Source organism: Rhipicephalus sanguineus, chromosome 1 (genome assembly GCF_013339695.2).
Source record: "Rhipicephalus sanguineus isolate Rsan-2018 chromosome 1, BIME_Rsan_1.4, whole genome shotgun sequence".
Classification (NCBI taxonomy): domain Eukaryota; kingdom Metazoa; phylum Arthropoda; class Arachnida; order Ixodida; family Ixodidae; genus Rhipicephalus; species Rhipicephalus sanguineus.
In genome coordinates this window covers 131,172,664-131,195,281 of record NC_051176.1, presented here as the reverse complement: position 1 = coordinate 131,195,281, position 22,618 = coordinate 131,172,664, and the positions used below count along the sequence as shown (strand labels likewise).

The following is a 22,618-nucleotide window of genomic DNA, read 5'->3' as shown; positions in this document are numbered from 1 at the left end:
TGCGGCCCCCAGGCAGCTGGCTCTCCCAGTTCGGTTGGCGTTGGTCTTCGGGCCTCTTGTGTGGAGGCCGGGCGGTGAGGCGATGGGGTAGCGTGGAAGTGGCAGTGGGATGTACCAGTTGACCTCCAGTCAGGCGTCCATGGCGATGTTTGCCGGTGGTGGTGGGGCTGCGACAACGACTGAATGTGAGTGTGGGCTCGCCGTGAGGAGGCGGTCTCCTCTCCGAGCCGTCCCGGCGGCACCTATTTCCCTTTTGCTTATCCAACATGCAGAGTTGTCTCCGCCTGTTTCGCAAGAAGTACCGCGGCTCAGGGCTCTTCACTCGGTTTCGAGCGTTCTCAGCCGCCGGCCGCGGCTCGGAGGGGGACTGATAGTCGTCCCCATGCTCCTCCCGTGACACGTAACGTTTCAAGTCGCATACGTGCACTGGTCCGCCGCTCGGTTTGCCTTTCATGTTCGCGAGCCGATAAACAAGCGAGGAAACCTTCTCTCGCACTCGGTACGGCCCGGACCATTTCGGTGCCAGCGAGGCTGCAAACTGTTTGCTAGCGTCGCTAAGAACATGATGGCGTCGCAGCACCAGATCGCCCACTTCGTAGTGTACGTTCCGATGCGAGCGGTCGTACTGCGCCTTCTGTTGTGCCCTAGCAGTGCCGAGATTACTGCGTGCTTTACGTAAAACTTCCGCTAGCTTCTCGCGCAACTGCGCTGCGTATTCAGCTCGTGCTGATGACGCCACTGGCACTCCACTGCGATCCGCGAGTACAGTCTCCATCGGATTCGGCAGTTCTCTCCCCAGGTTTAGAAAAGAAGGCGCATACCCAGTCGAGCGGTTCACAGTCGATCGCAACGCAAACCCGATCTCTGGAAGGTAGGTATCCCAGTCCTTGTGCCTTTCAGAGAACGCGACAAGCATGTGCTTGATGTTGCGATTAACTCGTTCCGTGGGGTTCGACTGAGCATGGTAGGTGGTTGTTTTCTTGTGCTTAATGCCAAGCGCGGCGCACGTGTCAACAAACACCTTCGCAGTAAAATAAGACGCGTTGTCTGTTATCAACTGCTCAGGGAAACCAAACCTGGTGAAAACCTCCATCAACTTATCCAAGATCACACGAGCCGTCAGCTTTCTAAGGGGGAAAAGTTCTACCCACTTAGTGAAGTGATCCGTGATCACCAGCAAGAATTTGTTTCTGCTAGGAGTTGTGGGGTACGGTCCCATTACGTCACATGCCGCGATTTGCCAGGGAGTCTGGCTGTTGATCGGCTGCATGAGGCCGGGCGGTCGTCCGCCTCGGGGCTTGACGCTTTGGCACACGTGGCATGAACGGGCGTAACGAATCACATCCCGCTTCATGCCTGGCCAGGTAGCGAGGCGACACAACTTAGCATAAGTCTTAGGGCCGCTCGCATGCCCAGCAATGCACGAGTCATGAAAGTAGCGAAGCAGTGCTCCTCTCAACTTGCGCGGTATAACGACCTTGAATGACTCACTTGTGTCATCGTCGGATGGGATGTACCTCAGCAGGACGCCATCAGAATCCAGCAGATAAGAATCCAGCGCGCTCACAGCATTACCAGCTGTTGCCGAGCGCTCCGCACCGACAGCAATACCAGCTGCCCCCGTGTGCGCGGTGGCCTCGCCACCCGGCTCCCGGAGCCCGTCGAACACCTTTCGACAAAACGGATCTTTCTGCTGAGCTTCTAACAGCTCCCTTCTGCTGAAAACAATCCCCGCGCTAACGACAGCCTCTACGTGGTTCACGCTTGTGCCTTGAACTGACGTTTGTTCTACTGTTTCCGTTAGAGCTACCTCGAGTGTCTCGCTCACAGTCCGTTCCGGGTCAGTCTCGTGACGGACTGGAGCACGCGATAGTGCGTCGGCCGCGGCATTGTTCTTGCCCTTGCGGTAGCGTACGGTGAAGTCGTAACGCTGCAGAAGCAATGCCCAACGAGCCAGGCGGCCGCTTGGTTCGTTCAAGCGCCTCAACCACGTGAGCGCCATGTGGTCCGTCTCAATAACAAACGCCACTCCGTCGATGTAATAGTCAAACTTACGGAGAGCGAAAACTATCGCGAGACACTCTTTCTCTGTTACCGAGTAGTTCCTCTCCGCCGGCGTTAACGAACGGCTCGCGAACGCAATCGGTCGGAGGGCACCTCCATGCTCCTGAAGCAAAATTGCTCCTAAGCCCAGGTCGCTTGCGTCTGTTTGAATCACAAACTCCCTGTTCAAATCGGGTAGCTGCAGTTCAGCCGTGTTAGCCAGCAACTTAGTGAGGCGACGCAGTGCGGCCTCCTGCTCTTGACCCCAAGCCCAACGCTCGCCTTTCCTCAAGAGCTTTGTCAAAGGCGCCTGCACTGCCGCGCAGTCTGGAATGAATTGGCGATAGAAGTTCGCCATCCCCAGAAAGCGCCTCAGCTCGCCGATGTCTTTCGGCGACGGATAGCTGACTATCGCTTCAAGCTTACCCTTATTCGGCAAAATGCGACCCTCGTCAAGCGTGAATCCCAACAATGTTATTCGGGTCGCCGCTATCTGAGCTTTGTTCGGGTTCAGAGTGATGCCCGCAGACCTCAGCCTTTCTAGAACGTCTCTTAAGTGGCGCAAGTGCTCATCGAACGTTTTCGAGTAAACCACTATGTCGTCTAGATATGCGAGGGCGTGCTGCCACTTTGCATCTCCCAGAACTTGGTCCATTAGCCTCTGATAAGTAGCGGGAGCCCCCACCAGGCCAAAAGACATTCTCCTGAATTGGAAAAGTCCCCTGTGGCATGTGAAAGCTGACTTCTCTCTGTCCCGCTCGTCCATTTCGACCTGAAAATATCCGCGACTAGCATCGAGCGTCGTAAAGTACTTCGCCCCGCCTAGGTTGGATACTAACGATGAAATGGATGGAAGAGGGTATGCGTCCTTCTTCGTAACCTCATTCAGCCTGCGGTAGTCTACACAAAGGCGATATGTATCATCCTTCTTTGGAACTAGAACCACCGGGAAACCCCATGGGCTGTTTGACCTTTCGACCACGCCTGTGTCGATGAGTTCGTCCAAGGCGGCGTCAAGTGCTTTCCGCTTAGCCAAGCTAATCGGTCGGGGATTGCATTTCCAAGGTCGTGCGTCACCCGTGTCGATTGTGTGCTTGACCAGCGTAGTGCGGCCCGGGCGGTCAGTGAAAATCGCGTCGTACTCGTACAACAGCGACGACAGCTGCACCTTTTCCCTTTCTGGCATGCTGTGTGCTTCTGCCAAAAGCGGGTGCACTGACCTTCCCTGTACTGCGGCACATTGCTCTGGCGGGGTTACTAGCTTACTCCGCGCGCTTTCCTCCTCTCTCACTCGCCCTGCTCCCTGCGATTGGCATGCCGTTGTCAATGCGGGTGCTTTCGAGAAAAGCTTTAGCGCGTCGCCGTCGCGCTCTCGGTAACCCCCTCTTGCAATGTCAATGACAATACCTGACTTGGCGAGAAAGTCTCGACCCAGGATTAGAGGCATTGACAACCCGGGAAGATGGACAAAGCGTTGTCGCCTCACGCGTCTTTCCCAGCGGATCACAAGTCTAGCCGCACCGCTCGATTGCGCTGTGCCCGAAGCAAGGCGGAAAGTGGTGTTGCTTTGTCTCAAGCGGATATTGTTCTCGCAGAGATGGTGCAACACCTCGTCCCCAAATAAAGAAGCGCTTGCCCCAGTATCCAAAAGTGCTACAAACTTCTTTCGAGCTATTGTTAACTCGATTAACGGTGCGGGCGAGTCTACGGCATCACCTGCGCGACAGACTGTAGGTGCTAGTGATCCGAGCGCATCGGTAGGACTACTGATCGCCGCGCGGTGCCCGACGTGGTTCACCGGCGGCGTCGTCCGTTTCCCGAACCGCGTGTTCGCTCCTGAACCGGCGTGCGGCCGCATTCGCGGGCGATGTGCCCCGGTGCGCCGCACCCGTAGCAAGGACCGCGGGAACCACGCCGTGCCGGGCGCTCGTCGCCACGATCCGGCGGGCCTCGCTCCGCGTTGCGCCGCTCGTCTGGGCTCGTCTCGACCACGTGCTCCTGCCGCGGAACGTCACGTGCAGGCGCAGCACGGGCCGTACGAAGCGCGTAAGCGTAGGGGTCCAAAGCGCGGTCTGACAGTTCCCAACCGCGCGGTACGTGCTCATCAGCGAACGATGCTGACGCGTTACCCCTAAACGCCTCTGAACTGACCGCGCCACCGTTCCACGCGCAGCGAGGCTCGAGTGACTGCGCTGCGGGTGGAGGCGGGCGGTACGCTCGCGCCGCGAGGATGTCCCCTTGTATGCGCTTCGCTTCGGCGGCGAGCTCTTCTAGGTCTGCGAACTTGCATCCCCTGAAGTGAGCCGCAAAAGTCGGGTGCGCTTGCCGTGTAACGCGCTCGACTTTCTCCGCGTTGGTGGCGAGAGGGTTAGCGAGGCGATACAGTTCGTCCATCGCCCGTACGTACTCCAGCAAGGATTCGTCCGGATGCTGGGTGCGTAGCTCCAACTCCCTCCTCAAACGCCACTCGTAATTCGCCGGAAGGAATTCGTCGCGGAAGCTCTCGCGGAACTCTTCTACCGTGCGGGCACGATGTCCGGTCAGTCGGAACCATCGGGCCGCTTGCTCTGTCAGCGACACCGGGACCACACGCGCGAGAAGTTCGGCGTCGGGAAGCCCCATTGCTTGCTGATAGTAGAGCAGTCGGTCGAGATACTCATTCGCGCTCCTGCAGTCGTGGTAGCCACTGTAGGTAGGCATGTCTACCTTGACACGTGGTCCCGCACTTTGCGAAGGAGGCTGCGCTGTGTTTTGCAATGCGCTGGCTAAGCTCTGCATAACTGACAACGCATTCTGCAAGAGTACCTCGCTCGAGGGCACACTATTGCCCGAAGACGCGACCACATCTGCGGCTTGTGCCGAAGCAACATGTGGTGGCATCTCGCTGTTCGCGTCGCGAGGTGACGGGGCGCCCGGCGTGGCGCTCTCCGTCGTAGGCCTAATCTCTCCTAACGCGGTCGCCGCAACACCTTGGTTGTCCCGCGTGAAACAACCAAAATTTACGCTGTCGGAAAGTCCAAACAATGCCCCCGCGTTAGCCATAGGATCGACATTCTGCGACGCGACATCAGACAACATGAACAAATCCTGGAATTCAGACATGCCCGTTGTCCTACGTTGACGGAGCGTCGGTAGTCGCTCGCGTCCACAAAACTAGCCGCGTTGCCAAATTCGTTAACGTTGGGCGCCAGATGAGGGGGTGTCCGCTCTACGTACGGCTGGTGCAGAAGCCTAGCTCCGGTCCCAGCCGCAAATAGTCGTACCGTGTCAACGTCCCCTTCCCGTAGCGCGCGTCATCGCAGCTACGACGGGTTCGGGCGAATAAGGCAACAGGCTAGAACAACAAACACTTTATTGCTACGTTAGCAATAACGCGTAAATGTCGCGTAGAGGGATAGTCCGCTCTAGTAGAAAACAAAGGGTATGGCTTACACCTTCGGTCGATGTTCGGCTCGCGGAACTTGGGGCGGTGAGGTGTTACCTCGCAGGTCAGCAGGGCACGAGAGAGCGTCTCTCTGCCTGGTCGGCAGTTTTGTTCACCTCCCGTGTCCCTCCCCACCGCGAGGGTTGATTCCCTCGCAGGGCGAGTTCCCTTTCCCGCGAGCCGGGAAGCGAGGATTGGCGCGCGGAGTGACGGGGAAGAAGGGGTTGTCCGGCAGGAAAGGGCGACGGTGCTCCTCTCCTAGTGGTCCCTTGATACCACCGTCAGTTCGCGATCGCGCCAGCCTTAAGGAAAGGAAATGGGCGCGCGTGCTCTCCCACACCCGCTGTGATTCGCGTGCGCGAATGTGGCTATTGTGCAAAGTTAGCTGACTTAGGAGTGCGGCGCCGACAAGTGGCGGCACCTTTTGGCAAGAAGCGCACCTGATCTAAACGCCGCTCTCGATTTATGTCGGCTATCAGCCAATGAAGATTCCAAGATAATAAAAGCGCTCTTACTGCTTTATGAGACAGTGACCAGTGTGGTCGATGATAGGGTATCGCTTGTTTGCTCAGTAAACGGTCATCTATACTGTCACCTGAGCTGTGCTGGACATTTCTATCATTTGTATTGTTTTCAGGTACGTATTACGATGAACTTTCTATCACACAACATCATTTCATGGCACTTAATACTTAAAGGAGCCCTGCAGTACTTTTTCAGCATGGTCAGGAAACGCTGCCAATCGGTAGTCGTCTAGTCGAGGCTCCTGAGGACACGCGAGCCAATCATAGCGCAGCACGCGCTCTGGAATTTACAATTAGTTCTCAAAGTCAGCTAGAAATCGTTCCCTCTTCTTTCTACAAATGATGCCATATACCCATATGACCGCGCCATATACCCAATTTCACGGCTATTGGCTGACTTGAGCATCGTGGGCTGCATAGTTAATGTGGCCGCCGCGGGAGACTGCCATGTGCCGGCGTGCGCGCTCGCGATCGCACTGAAAGTGAGCTGAAAAATGATCACACTGAAAAGAAATAGTGCTCAAGGTCATGACGCGCGCGTGACGTAACTTCTTTCCCCCGTGACATCCCTCCCTGCTTAGCTTCCAGTGCGTTCGTTGGGACGAGAGAAGAGCGAAAGCAATTACAGCGTGCCACAAATCTCTAACTCCGCTCGTACTTGACGGATTCTAAAAACTTGGAAAAGTGTTGAAGGGCCTCTTTAATTGCGAGACAGGCAAAGTGGTACTGTGTTGCAAATATGGGCAGTGGTGGATCACCCAGCTGCTTTAGTTTTTCTTCAGCTGCCCTCAGTGACAAAAAACAACAACAACAACAAATGAACTATTTCAGATTTGCTCGCCCCAATACCTCTAGCAGCATCTACTCGTTCGTTGGCTGTCGACCGGCTCATTGGTCCAATCGAATCAAAACAATGCGATATGCCAGGGAGCACTGTCGCCTGTGACACCTACACTTCCTTCAGCGTTATGATTTAACATATTACAGCAAAATGCACGATGCCGTATATGGCGCGATCCGCAGTTGTCTTCTCTTGGGTTCTCGTCTCTTGGACAAATATACTACAGCAAATGGGCGAAGCTTGAAACAACAGCAGCACACAACAAATAAGCAGCACACTTCTTGTGTGCTGTTTATTTGTTTGCTGGATTTTGTTTTCCTTTACATCTATATCATATTTATCACCATGCGCAGTATGTGCTCATATCGCAGCAAAACGGTTTCAGGAACGTAGGAGTCAGATTGTCGGCTGAGCTGCATCTTCGGCATCATTTAGCTCAAACTTCATGCAGTGATGTTCATAGCGTGGCAATTATTCAGTTATTGCGAGTCCTTAATAACAATAATCTCCAGCCGTGTCTCCCTGAGCTACGGGCGAAAACGCTGTTTTCGGTGTCGCACACCGGACTGCTCTCAAGACAGCCTCAATCAGTGACCCCTCAAATGACGCCGCCGCCGCCAACATGGTGTCTTCGCACGACAGTCCGTGAAGACTCCCGCACGCCCGCGCCCGCATTCTCTTCGACGGCATTCTTCCAACAGGCGCCACGCATCTGCGAGCTATCTACGACCACGTGGTAAGTGAGACGGTCTTTGCGGCGAGGCCTGCAACATCCCGCGTCGACGCCTCCCAGATGGTCCTACCAGGAAACGTACGGCAAGCCGAATGGTGCCGTCGGAGCTCTTTTTTTTTTTTTTTTTCAGATCTCAAACCAGGCGGAAAAGCAGACCGCATGGCGTCCAGTCAGATCCCATGTATGGCAAGGTATCAAAATGCGGTTGATATATGTCTTCATTTATCGACGAGCGGACACTATCTTACCTGCATTTTTAGGTATGTCGAATAAGGATAGAAAATTTGGTTGGTTGGTTGGTTGGTTGGTTTAGGTATCTCACTGCATATGTTACTTGTATCTGCCTTTTAAGAATACCTGCCATGACCAAGTGATAACGAAGCGCAGAAAGGATTGTGGAACTTTCACAACTCCCGAGTGCATTTAGCTTCTTTTGTGCCTCTGCGCACGTATGCAGTCATTTAGATAGCACGTGCTCTACACTTCGATCACGTACACCTAATTGCTTCAGGCGAGAATAAGTTATTAACAAGTCGGCAACCAACCGCTTTGCTTGCATCCTGCAACACCACTACAGAAACGAAAAATGCGCTTCCGTTGGCGCTTTAACGAAGCACAGCTTCCAGCTCATGAGGACATAATTGCTCATCGCGCCAGCCCTTGACTCGATGAGCTGTACCAGTAAAAAACAAAATAAACGAAGTATATGGCTCACAGATTCAAAACTGCAAATTGTGTTACCTTTTTGTAATCTGGTCTCCCATGCTATACCCTGAGCTTAAAGTCAGGGGGGGGGTGGCCTCCATTATTTAAGGAGGGGCTCAGCACCCCCCCCCCCCTCGGCAGGTCAGCTGTAGCACTGCGGTACCCATTTGACAAGCACTGGAGTTCTTTTTCTTTTTTTTTTTGCAGTAGTGGTTTGGGCAGAGAGATTATAGCTCTCGAATTTATTTGATGATTAATTAATCACAATGATTTGGTTGATGAGGCGTCAGCGAAAAACAAAAGGAAACAGGTGTCACCGTACTGCTGAATGCAATTCTCCGAGACACTGCACACCGTGGGTCACCACCATGCTCGACTAAGCTTCTTGGCACACCACACTGTTTCACGAGGCACCTGTGCGTGAGGCTACCTGCTCGTGAATCTGTGAAGGTTCACCTTTGTCTCTTAAGGTTAACGGAATTTTCATTCGTTTAGTTCTGCATTACGAGTCTGTTGCGATGCCAAAGACGCATGTATTTTGCCTACTTCTTCAGGCAAGTAGATGTGAAAATTAAAAAAATGGGCCGCGTATCTGCGTGCTTCGCTGCTAATGTCGTCGAAAGACGATAGAAGAGGCGCTGCGTGAGATATGGACGCCATCCGGCAATACGTCGGGAAACGAGCTTGTGCAGGGCACACAGGAAGGAAAGTTCTTTCCTTCCTCCGTGGTAGAGGGCTTTCGTCGGCGCGCATAGCGTCGCATTTTCAGCGCAGCTTAAGGAACTAGGGTCTTTAGAATTACGTATATATATATATATTTTCTAGTAAAGGAACACACCACCTAAAACTTACATGTGATGTTGCACCTCAGATATGCGTAATGTTTGCTTTTTGATCGGCAATGTACACAAGTATGAACCTAGCAACCAGTTCAAGATGGCTGGGCGTTCGGCAAGTGGTTCAACTTTGGCCGGGTGGCTGAATCGGGTGACAGACAGACAAACAGAAAGACAGACAGACAGACAGACCAAAATTTCTGCGTTTAAGTTCCCCAAGAAAGACTATCGTCCTTGATATGGCATTGTCGTGCCTGAGGTTCTCAGTGCCTTGAGTGAACTAATGTTCTGCGTTGAAGCTATAGACTTATTTGCTTTGAGGTAGTATACTTCATCCTCTTATGTGGTAGGCAGAGATTTGTTTCGGGGGGAGGAGGGAGGGGGGTAGATCTTGATCTGAAGTGGGGCGTTTGTGCTCTGCATCCCATGGCCGAAAAAAAAAATTCAGCGGAGGGGGGGGGGGGGGCACCCGGTGTGCCACCCCCTGGGTATACGCCACTGATCCCAAGTTATTTTTGTAAAAATTTTTCTGAAATGCCCATTTGTTTAGTGCTTCATTGAATCGGCACATTGAGCAAATACCCGAAATACACTGTGAATTATACATTTGGTTGCGTAACATTCATAAGCATTTGTTCAATTCTAGAGACAGGTATGGGCGGTATGGCTTCACTACACTGGTCATACCAAAACAACTTACGGTGAGTATGCATGCGCTTCTTTTGCTCCCCTGAGATTTATGGCTCAGCTGCAGAGCTGAAAGCGAGCGTTCAGCGCCATCTGAACGAGCACAAGATAATATTAGCCATAAGGGGAACTTTCGGAGTATAAAATATTTGCATAACACCTTGTTCATGAGCTTCATCCCATAAGAAACTCTCTCCGTCTTGGAAACTGCTTCAGCCTCTTCAAACAGATCGGTGTAAAATGTACAGATGCGTCTTTATCTGTCAAAAATTTTGTTCCTAAGCAAAGTGCTGCTGAGGAGCCAAACTTAGTCATTTACTCAACAGAAATTTCTCCTCTGGAGATGGCGGTGAAGGGGAAACGTCATTGTCGGACGACCTACGCCAGGTGCAAAGAAGGCGGAGATCGTGGGTGCCGTCTCCAGGACACTTACTGCGTGGTCTCTCTTCAATGCCTGTCTCGCGTCCTGGGTGCATTAGGGCTGAAGAAACTTTTGCATGCGAAAACCCGATTCGAGTGTGCATCTAGATGAACTTGTTCCGGTAATTGCTTTTGCCGGGAACAATACTAAGACGAGCACAAACACGCATATGTACAAATTTGCACTTTAAAGCAACTCTTCGTTCTTTTTTCTATCAGTATGATGTTTCGTGAACACGAGAGAACAAACTTAAGACCTAAAGATCATGACAGTGGCTACACGCTCATGACAGTGGCTATATATACATGCTCTTAACATGCTCGCTCATTTAAGTGGTTGCGCGTGAACGTCAATTTGGACACCTTGGTGGCTTTGTAACTCCAATCTCACAAAAATAATGCAACATCTTTTTTTCAGATTAAGTTACAGCCCGCGCTTGGATTTAATTCTGGGGAGTTCAAAAAATTGAAGATGATGTTTTTTTTTAATTGCAGTTGAAAATATTACATTTTTAGAGACATATATGCCTTCACTTAATTGTGCCTTTTTGGTTTGTGTTTGACATCATTATCGGCAATCTATTTAGCATAACTGTTAAAATAATGTGTGGGAAACTCTGGGAAACTTTGGAAATTCTGAGTATCATAGGCGCGGTGCAAAGAAATCTAGAGCATTATTGAGAAATGTGCCGTATTTGCGATATTTTGGAATAAAAGTTTTGAGCGAAAAAAAACTGCAAGATAACAACAATTCGTAATCGCGCGTTACTCATAACATGCCAAGAAAACTTTTGAGACCCACAGCTACAACAATTGTTTTGTAGGATCTCGTCAAGATCCTAATTTCGCGCAATTCGCAAAAAAAAAAAAACGTGGTTCGGCTGAATGGAGACTTCCGAATTTTTTTGACTAAGGCAAGAATTATTTTTCGCAGAACTAAGATCGGTTTCGTGGCCCTGGGGGCTCGGACAGCAAAATATTTTTTTTCAGGGAAATTAAAGGGTGTCCGCGGACATGCCCCGACGTTCTTATCTGAATTACCACACCCAGTAGAGTAATCAAGGGGGCAATTACCAGGGCTGTGCGAATAGCGAATGTTTATCTCGAATCGAATTCGAATCGAATATGCCGAATAGTGACCAAAAATATCGAGTATTGAATTGAATATCGAATTGTATATCGAATTGAAATCGAATACAAAAGACGTTATTGAAAATTGAAAGAAAGAACAAAGAAATGAAATCTGCTCGTGTCCTCGAGCACATTACGCGGTGAGTGACTGCTACCGAAAGAGCACAAATTGTCATGCAGAAACACAAACTGTTCCACATGACTTGGCTTCAGGCTCTCTCGCCGTGATGTTACGGTGTTTACGGCTCATCTGACAACGGGAATGTTGTGCTTCATCGTCATGAGTGCTCCGGGCCCGAAAATATTCGGGCGCCCGATTACAGCCGCGTTTCAACTGCGTGCTGGAACGATGGGAGTTCCTGAATGAGTGGTGCGGTGCGGCAGTGGCGACTGCACAGAGAGAACCACGGTTTTCACAAGTGAAGCCAATCACCGAGGGTTTCGCGGGCCAAAGTCAGGATGTTTAAAGGCCCGAACACACATACGCGTTGCAGCCGCGCGCCCTCTCTTCCCATAGGGAGAGGCATAGGCGGAGAGTACGGGGGGGGGGGGGGGGGGCTCGGGGGCTTGGGCCCCCCCTCCCCCGGAGTCCGGACTGCCTCATGGGGAGGGGGGGGGCAGAGCTGGCGCCGGCCCAGGGTGTTTTTTAGGAGCTTGGCTTAGGTCCCCGGGTCGTCCTGTCTGACAGCTATTTCAGAGGAGGCTGTTTATGCCCGCTGCTTTTTCATTTCAGCCATTTAAAGTTCGGCACATGGGCCAGTGACAAGTCAAACATTCAACGGAAAAATGCCCCTCAAACGGATTTTTGCGTGCAGAATATGTTGTGCTGATGAACAACTGAAGCAACGACTTAAGCTATGACAAATTAAAAAAATTCACCGGCGATTACGAGACTGCCTAAATCGCTGAGCGCAGTCTCGTGTTCGGGCAACGCCAGCTGTGTTTGAAGTTTTGACTATCCGCAGTTGTAGCAATGTAACATTCGTTACATATTGCGACAGAAACTGCCAGCGCTCGAGTGCTATACCACGGCCGCTCGATCTCTCGAGCGGCCGTGGCTATACGCACATATATACTCTGTGCATTGCAGCTGTCGCGAACCAAGTGAAGCGCCCACAGCCCCGTTACGACAAGCGAAGCCAGCCGCAGTGCACGTGCCAGCCCTGCATGCGCATGAGCGACAGAGGAAGAAAGCGAGGTTAGAGGCCAGTATCTCGTGATATCGACAGACTCCACGTTCGCTCTCTTTCGTCCTCGTTCGCGCTATCGGTTACGCCGCCGACGCCAACGGCGATGCTGCTCAACGCAGGAACGAACGCCTCAGAGCTGCGCTCTAATTGTCTTGAACCCCGTAGTGAATGGTTTTGAGAACACAAAAATGATACTGAGAATACAAAGCAATCCCGACACAGTCAGTCAGTGAACGCTTTCGCACAAGCTTACTCGTAAGTAAAAAAACGGGTAATTTCTTGGTTACCTACATATTGGTACGCTTCGACATGCCTGCTTATAAAAGTGACGAGAAAAGATTGTACGCAGTTTTGATTAGTCAGTAAAGGGTTTTACTAAAAGTTCGGCCACCATTGAGCAACTCCATTACTCGTCCAGATTCATAACCGCAGCCTCGCACATGGTGTAGTGGTAGCAAATGGTATTTGCTACCATCTCAGAATTACTTTCGGCCATCTTGAATTGAACTCACTGGCATATAATTAAAGCTTCCCTTGATAGCGTTAGCCTACTCTCTCCTGTGTGGCGCATGTTCTAACAAAGTAAAGCCTAACCCCACGCATTGCGTGAATCGATTTTACGCGACGCAGTCAACGAGTCAACGAAAAAGGTCGCCTACGCGACCTTTTTCGCTTCGAGCCAAGAGTTACGATGTGGATCGTTGTCTTTGTGTAAATTGAAAAATAAATCTAGGGTCTTCCACTTACAGATCTTCATTATGATATCGCGGGCACCTAAGAGACTAAAGTTACATTAAATTCTTTAATTTGGAAGTTGGACTCCTCTCTCTCTCTCTCTCTCTCTCTCTCTCTCTCTATATATATATATATATATATATATATGAAAGAAAACTAGTCACAGTGAAAAACATAACATTTATTCTGAGCTTTCGGCCGGGGACCGGCCTTTATCATTCTTTGATAAAGGCCGGTCCCCGGCCGAAAGCTCAGAATAAATGTTATGTTTTTCACTGTGACTAGTTTTCTTTCATATAATTAAACCAATAGCCAGGAACTTTCTTTCGAAACCTATATATATATATATATATATATATATATATATATATATATATATATATATATATATATATATATATATATGGAGAGTGAGAGAGAAATGTGAAAGAGCAAGTCGGGCCCCCGCCCCCTCCGGTACAATGAAAACTCTCCGCCTATGGGGAGAGGGCGCGGCGCCGCGTCAAAAAGTCACGCGTTGACGCGCTGCAACGCGTACGCTTGCGGCGTACGCTACCGAACTACGCAAGAAGTCCGTGCGTTCGTTTCGGAAGTGAAGTTGGGAAGAGCTTGATGGTTTTCTCATGCGTTTTGTTTTTTGTTTTTTACGTGCGGAAATGACATAATCTCCTTTAAAAAAATTAAGGCAGCTTCGCACTAGCGGTGCCAAGCCTGAAGGAAGTGCGGAGCTGAGTAGCCTTCTTTGTTTGTCTTCGGTTTTCTCTTTCTTTCCTCCCCTCTTTCTTTCTTTTTCTTCGTTCCAGTTTTTTCTGTCCTTTTTCTCTCTTTATTTAATTCTATTTACTTCTATTTTTATTCCTATTTTTTCTCTTTCTTTCTCTCTCTTTCTATTCCTCGCTTGCATCCTCTTTTCTTCTGTTTTGATACGTGTTTTCGCCTGCGTTACGCCAAGCGATGACAGCATACGATAGCCCCGGCCCCTAAGGTGCTCCGCGCTTCATATCATCATCAAGGCGCTAGAAGAACACCAGGAAGAATACCCCAATCAGAGTTACGCCATGCTACATGAGACGACGACAGCATAGGACAGCCCCGGCCCCTAAGGTGCTCCGCACTTAATTAACATGTGCTCGCTTTTGAACCAGGATATCTGCGAAAGTTTTAACGAAAGGCCTACGTACTGTAACGATAGTAACGACGTTAGCGTTAGTTTTATCCACCCCACCCCAACCAAGTTGCACCATTGGCCTTTGTCACGTTTTAGATATTCGTCCTGTCGAATTATTCGAAACTTCAACGTTCGAATACTAGCTATTCGAAAGTCGAATCGAATTATTCGGTTAGGTATTATTCGATTCGAATTCGAAACTCGAATATTCGCACACCCCTAAAATTTATTCTACGGTTGGCAACACTGCCTTGACCCAGTACTGCCTGCTTTAGCGGCGTAAAGCATTTCGTCCGGCAACGGTGGTAATGAAAAGAAAATTAAAATGTCGGCGGCCAGGGGAATGTGGTGCTCGCTTCTTCGCATCGGTAAATCCACGAAGGGACTACCATGCAGGTTGTCAACGAGAAACTGCGCTTACTATCCAGTTCAAGATGTTATGTATGGCCTAAGTCCCGAACAAAAAGAGGTATGAGTGTTAAATGCTAGTTTTCTTCTTGCTTTCACCTCCGTGCTATATGATACCCATGCGGTGCAGTGAAAATACACATTTTGTGGGACTTCGCTAACTGTCATTCAGCTCTAAGCAGACATCGCTTCTCTAGAGGAAGAATGAGTTGTGTCAAGCGATTTTTTGCTTCGTGCGCGTGCCGACCATACCACAGGGTGTCATGTCTATCCATCCACGTCAGATGCATATGCTTGAAATATCTCCGTCGGTATTGTGTACCTTATTTATTTTTCTGTTTCATATTCTTAAATTAGGTCATTGTTCAAACACAGATTAAAAAAAAAACAGATGTGTTCCAGCTGGTATAACAAATACTTGTTTTTTCTTTTTTTTCCTGCTGCCACTGCCGGCAGTATTATGAATGTGTGAATGTAGTATAACTTTGGTTAGCAGAAATTAGCGAGGAATGAATACCCAGCCCTTGTCGTAGCCTCTCCACATTAGCTCGAAAGTGACGCGTGCTCAAAGGAGAAAATTTAAGAGTGCACCCGCCGTCGGCAAAATTTGAAGGTTATCACGCGGGTATGGCACGACAGTATCGTCCCTTTTGCGAACGCCGATTGGCTGACGCGTTTCACGCGTTACCTTGCTTGCGACTGAAAAAAAAAATGAAATAAAAGAAACGAAAACCTAATCTCAAGAGCAGCATTTTCCCAACTAATGACAAGAAGTATTTCGCGTCTTTCAGCCGTGGCCGTGCTTGTGGCAAAATGAGGGCAAAGCTTTAACTTTGAGCAAGCGTCGCAGCATTGCTTTTCACGTCGCGGAGGTAAATGATCGAGACATTGATGCATTTTATTGCGGCATTCCCATGCAGATGTTTGGTTATCGTTAATTAAGCTGCTGAACACAAAGTAAATATATGTTTCATTAAATTTTACATGCTTTCATAATGAAATCTGAATGAAACAGAAGTGCAATGGAAGATGAAGGCTTGAAGTGGTGAGAATTCATCAAATAAGGAATGTCCTTGGAGCCAACAAAATGAGGCTTACACACTGGCCGGTGAACACAAAGCAATTACAATAAAACAACCTCTTTTGGAAGTGGGTCTCGTAAACATCCTGCTAAACCAATTGAGTGTCTGGCTTTGTCTAGCATTTCTATCGCAAGCACGTTTAGTTTATGTGTCACCCACTGTTGAGCCTTTGCTTTCTATTTATAGGTGTAGGCATTTTTCTGAAGTCTATGTGTCAGTGGATTGTGAGTAAATCACTGTTTTTAAGTGGGTATCTTGCATTTGTGTTCACTCGCTGTGCTAGGCTGCAGTGTTGTTGTGCTGTAGGACATTGGTTCGATTCCTTGTCACAGTGGATGCATTTAGATGAGAGAAAAATACCAAAACGTCTTGATTTATATGCACAGTAAGGAACCTTAGGTGGTCAAAATTAATCTTGTGACCCCCATTTTGGCATACAAAACCCCGAAATAATTTTTTTTTACATTTGTTGTCCAGGACTGCCCAGAGCACAAATACACATTTAAAGGGACACTAATGTGACATAGCAAAATCTTGACTGATAAATTATACTCTCGAAACCCTGGGGGCATTAATTTCACCACCATAGGTTTATTATTAATAGATGAGAAAATTAATGCCAAAAGTTTCACTTTTAAATTTTCCGACGAAGTCTCCACTGGTGGCGTCTGGGATTTCAAAGTGTTTTTTCGTATTTTAGCTAATTGGCTCAATGAAAGTTCCTAAAACTTGGTATGTTAAGTCTCTGGCTCCCTCGGAAGACAATGTACTTCATTTTTACCGATTAAGAACCACGTAGGCCCTACTAGACACCGTCAAAATCTATGACGTCACGGCAGCTGGTGCGCGAACTTCAAGGTGGCGTTGTCACCCGCATTTTCTTTTGGCGCGTTCACTTGCTTACCAAGCGTCTTGTCGCGGCAAACATGATGATTTTGGTATTGTGGAAGAGTAACTTACTAATACAAGAAAAATCGTTTTTTCTTTAGTGTCTCTTTAAACTTCAGTTTGTATGAGTTATTCTTGTTGCAGAGATGACAATATATCGCAAGAGAAATTTCTTGCCTAACAAAAGTTAACATATAAATTATCATAGTAATTTCTCATCATGCTGTGTTGCGCGTGCTGTGATTTGAGAAAGTGAGTCAGAGATTCAAGAACAGCCTACAAAAAGGGCATGGGGGTAGGTGAAAGGATGGCTGGAGGTAGTTAGGGTGTCGTGAGTGATCTTTTATGGATGTGGCAGGCAACCTTGAAGTTCTAGTGGCATGGGTTTGTATGAAAGAATGGGGGAGGCTGATGGTACGAAGAGGATGCAGTTGGTAGAAATTTGCTGGTCTTTACTGGGCATTAACCTCCAGTGGTTGCGCTGAAATAAAAGTCAACTAGGGCTGAAATTTGTTTATTCGGTTATCTTAGCTGCGACTGATACAGGAACATGGCACTAAACATATTTTCATATTACATAGAAGATGGCACAGTAGAGATAATGTGAGTAGTCCGGTGGCGTTTTCCTACCTTTTTTTTCTAAACAAGAATGAAGTAATGCAATTTCATTTTTGAAAGTGGCTAAACCAGTGTATGTTGTTTAGCAGTTTTGATTAGCATCTTGCCGAAAGATGGTAATTCATCACAAGGAGTAAGTGTTAATCAGAGTAGTTCTTTAAAATGGCTGCTATAGTATTGGTAGGGTATGCAGAAGGTTATGATGTTCACTGGTATCAGATAATCTACTGTAGCTGGCCGTGGTGGCTCTATGGTAGTTTTGTCACTGAGTACAAGGTTATGGGGTCGGTTTGTGCTCATGATGGCCATATCCAAACGGTAGTATAATGATAGTGGTTACATTCTTAAGGCACATAACAATTTTAGAGGAGGGTGTTCGGTTTTGTAATATATAAAATGTTAATGCCAAGTATGTATGGAAAATATAAGGTTCTGGCAGAGAAACCCAAAATTTAACTCTCTGGATACAGCTCAATAATAATCTGAACATTTTTGCACAGTGAGATACATTAGTGCTTGTAATCACTGTATTCAGCAGATATATGAAACATCAAGGAGGCATTGCGAGGAGTTGAGGAAGCATACTTGAATATGGAGTTGAGGAAGCATACTTGAATATATTGGGAAATGTCTGCAGAGATTGTATAGCTACCATATAACATTTCTTCCAGCACGTGAATCTTTGCAGATGACTGCATTCTATATCGCCCCATTAGATCTGCTGCTGACCACTTGGCACTCCAGTGTGATCTCAATCTTATTAACGAGTGGTGCGACACATGTCTAATGACCCTTAACACATCAAAATGTAAAGTAATCACATTCAGCCGTAAACATAACAATTCTAACTATATATACCGCATTCAAGACGACTTAATATCACACGTGTCCCATGACAAATACCTTGGTGTTGACCTTTCTTCTGATCTGTCATGGTCCTTTCACATTTCATCAGTATGCGCTAATGCTTCAAAATCCTTGGGTTACTTACGGTGTAATCTCAGAAATTCACCGGCTAATATTCGTAAACTAGCATATCTCACCTTTGTTCGCCCACAACTTGAGTTCGCATCATCCATTTGGTCTCCATATCTCAAAAACATGGCCACCGCACTTGAATCCATCCAAAATAGGGCAGCATGGTTCACCTCACGAAACTATAGTTTCCATTGCAGTGTCACGCGGATTAAAACCGATCTTTGCCTACCATCATTAGCTACGCGCCGTGACATAGCCCTACTAATATTATTCCACAAGTATGTCCACTCTGACAGGTCATGTTCATTTCATCTCGATGTCCCATCTCGAACATCCAGAAGATTACACAATAATTTGAGTTTTACACGCATATATGGTCGCACATTAACATTCAATTCATCAGCACTACCACGCGCCATTACATTATGGAATAACCTGCCCGACAACATAGCTTTATTGTCCAACCCTGACGCATTCCATCACCAACTAATTGCACATTTTCACTGAGGTCGTCCATCAAAAGGCTAAATTGGTGTATATTGTGCCAATATTATGTATCTATCATGTATTTATTTGGTTTGTATTATGCATTATGTACGTATTATGTATGACGTGTTCAAATTTCTGTGTGATGTACAGCATTCCTTTCTGGTGTTTGATACCTCTTTTATTTTTAATTTTGTGCTGATTGATGTTATTTTAGAGCCCCCCCTTACACAATGCCCAACAGGCCTGTAAGGAATTTCAAATAAATAAATAAATATTTCCTCACAAGAAAAGCAGAAAAATATTCAATTAAGTCGGTGTCAGGGAAGGAGATGCAATCTCTTAATGTTATTCATTGCATGCTTGAAAGAAATAGGAAGAATAATAAATTAGGAAGCAGTAGGTATGTGGATTAACAAGGAATGTAATGGTAAATTGCAGTTTGTCGGTGACTTCCTCTTCAGAAATGGTGGAGTTGACTAACGTGGAATGACTGAAGGCCTTAACTGGCAGTCTAATTGTAGGCTTGAGACATGCAAAGGACTAAAGAATTTTCAATAGCCTGACAAGGGAAGAACAGTCGGCCTCCTGATGTGTGCAAGAGCACATCAGTTGTCTAGGTGAAGTAGTCGCAGGGGACCCGTAGATCACGAGAATGAAATTTTTAGACAAATAAAAACAAGGCAGGCACTTCTAAGTTGTGGCCGGCAGCTTAAAAAAGATAAAAAGAGCATGCAATCAGTGCATTCTACCACAATGGGACTAAAACTGAATGGAGCTATTTCAGAGGACAAAAGTGCTCATGGTTCACTAGTAAGTGTTGTGGCTTGCTAGCATAGTCTTGTATTAGGAAATGACTGGAAAATGTCTTCCAGGTTTGAGATAACATTTCTAACTTGCTTGTACAGTGCTGCTGGTGATAGTGTTTTTTTACATTTGGCCATGCCAAACAGCAAAGAGCAATAGGAATGTTCTATTTTACACCATTGGGAATAATAGTAAAATTATTAACAAGCTTACATTTGAATTACATATTGTGTTTGAGCTCATTACTACTTGTGAATGGGTTGGCAAAAGGAGTGCATAAATAAAGATGCCAGTTGTACATTTCATAGAGTGCAAGCAGGCAGTGGTTTTAAAGGGTGAATGAAAAAAGAAAGCCAATAAATTACTTGCTAAAGTGTGTGGTTTAATATGTTGATGCAGATGCAATATGGACACAATATATGAGTTTTTGCTATGCATATTTTCTTTTGTTTGTAGTCACAAGAATCATGAAAAAAGATAATGCATAATTTGTGTAGTAACAAGGCAGTGAACTGGGCTAGTTGATACAAGTGTTCATGTTTCTGGCTGGTTGTTATCAGTTTTATGCGTAATTTGCTCATCTGGCATTTTGAAAAGATGCCCTTGGATGTGTAGTATACAAGTTGAACGAAACATGTGAAGGTCTGTAGTAAAGTGTCAGTGAAGTAGACTGCCAAGTTGTTCCATAGGTGCCAAAAGTTTAAAGGGCTGCCATGATAGTGTAAAAAATTCCTGCTATTCCTATTCAACGGCTCACCATTAATTATTTTTTGTTTCGTTTCAGCTCCGAGAAGCAGCATTCAACTTTGCCCAGAAGGAGCTTGCACCACATGCAAAGGACATTGACAAGAATAACCATTTTCCAGGTTTTAGGGTATGTATGAAAAGAGAGCATTTGCATAATTGTTAGCAGTACCTGTGCATACCAAGGAAGCTTAAAAAAAATCACCTTAATGTGCACAGTCTAAAGAAAGAGAGAAATGAAGAAGGAAAAGGAAATAGTTTTCGCTGTTGTAGCTATTGCAGCTTTATTTCGCAGAGCATCCAACTGGGTGCGATTCTGATTCTGTGTGATATAGTAGTTTCAAATATTGTACAATAGTGGCACTCTTCCTAGGTTTTTAGTGCTACATTTTACTCTTCTTGCGTAAGTCTACTGCGAATTTAAAGTTTTTGACTGAATAAAGTGCTCATTTGAACCATGAATCATTCACTATGATATCACATGTGAAGGGAAGGCAAACATTAAAAAAATGAATGTTTGCCAGTCTAGAAAACGCAACAACAAAAATTATGCCTATGCACACACACAGACACACACATATTTATTATATCCCATATGTGTACCAGGTGGTTTTTTGACCACATTGAGTTCTGTTGAATGTATTTCATACTAATGTATCTGAACTTGGGGAGTAGTTATTAAGTGATACCTCTTAGTGAAAAATTTTGTGATGCTTGGAGGGCGCTTCGAACTTTGCGCACAAAACTGAAACTGTCGTGCAAAATAATTCACACAAAATTATTGCGAGTCAACACTGAAATATTTTTTCTTCAATCTAAAGGTGCTGGTGTTTCACGCCAATAGTTTATTAATCTTTGTCTCAATTTACATTATTATTGGCCTTGAGGAAATATCACAAAATGCAGCTTTTTTAATGTTTATTAGAAAAAGACATTGTTTCTTTAGGAATATGCTTACATTGTGGGCTTTACAAGTGCGTATACAAAGTGATAAATGTATTGTCGGAACAATCACAGCAGAAACGTTGTGACAAAATTGACAAAAGGTAGCATGTTGACCAATATTGTGGTTTCATTTCTTCATTGTAATGGTCCAAGTAAAATGTGACCTACTGTACATCATTGTGTAGTATCCTTTATTGGTAATTTGTACAGAAAGTTTTAACAGAACAATTTTTCTGTTAAGCAACAAAAAATTTTTTTAACTGGACAACTAGAAGGTTGTGCAAAGTTTCTCTTCACTGCATGCCGCGTCGCCGCAGGATATCAGTGGGCACGCCTTCTCTACGATGAGTGCAGTCACACAACTGTTCATCACAGAGTTGAGTAATACATTGTCAGTATGCAGTGTCACGCTGAAATGCCAGTAGTGATAAATGATGCCTCAGCGTGTGCATACAGATGGCTGATGCAAGATAAGCATGTAACCGGCAGTTGGAGAGATTTTCATCGTACAGTGCACCTGTGTAGACTGATGATGACACCTTGATTTAATGGCATTTCTTTATCCAGCATGACAGGGCTTAATGAAAAAGAGAGAAGAAAATCAGTAAGTACAGCTGCAGGAAAGCCAGGCTCAAAGGCGTTGATTCATGTTTCTTTTTTTTTTTTTTTTTGCGAAATGTACACACGCTTTTTTAGGTTTCATCTTACCATGACTTCCAGTGAAAGAAAGCAAAGCTTTGGGGTTTTATGTTAATGAGGTGGCCTTGCTTCTAGCACCATTATTTGTTCTTTCGTTGCACTGCTTGTGTTTTGATCAAGTTGATACATTGCCTTTTTTTTACATGTGTTTGTTAAGCACAGACAAATGAAATACAAATCAGTACTCCTTTCTTGCCACTTTACATATAGAGCTGGTCCTGTGTGTAAGTATCCCCCGTCACCATCGTTTCGTGATGATTACTTAAAGCTAAGCTCGTTTAGTCATGGTTAGCAGCTTGTGGCATGTTAACAAACTTATGTCTGCTGCTAAAGTCGGCCACGACACACTGTTAAAATAGCATGGACGAAATCCAAAAAAGGCCTTTGTTATTTAGAATCAGGTGAGCACCAAAGAACCCCAGGTGGCTTAATCCTGAGTCGTCCACTAATGCGTGCCTCATAATTAGGGCTACATGTTTATGCAGTTTATTTTTCTTGAAATTCAGAGGGTGTTTTTCGGAGTTTA

The 22,618-nt window shown here is 46.6% G+C and overlaps 1 protein-coding gene across 1 annotated transcript in view; it reads left to right on the top strand.

Annotated features, from left to right (window-relative positions):
* The first annotated feature begins 14,737 nt into the window (after positions 1-14,737).
* LOC119398130 (isovaleryl-CoA dehydrogenase, mitochondrial) overlaps positions 14,738-22,618 on the top strand; it is a 49,908-nt gene continuing 42,027 nt past the window's right edge. The window contains exons 1-2 of the mRNA XM_037665331.2: positions 14,738-14,906; positions 20,489-20,578. Of these exons, the coding sequence (XP_037521259.1) occupies positions 14,763-14,906; positions 20,489-20,578 (234 nt within the window). The 5' untranslated portion in view covers positions 14,738-14,762. The remainder of the gene's footprint in view (positions 14,907-20,488; positions 20,579-22,618) is intronic.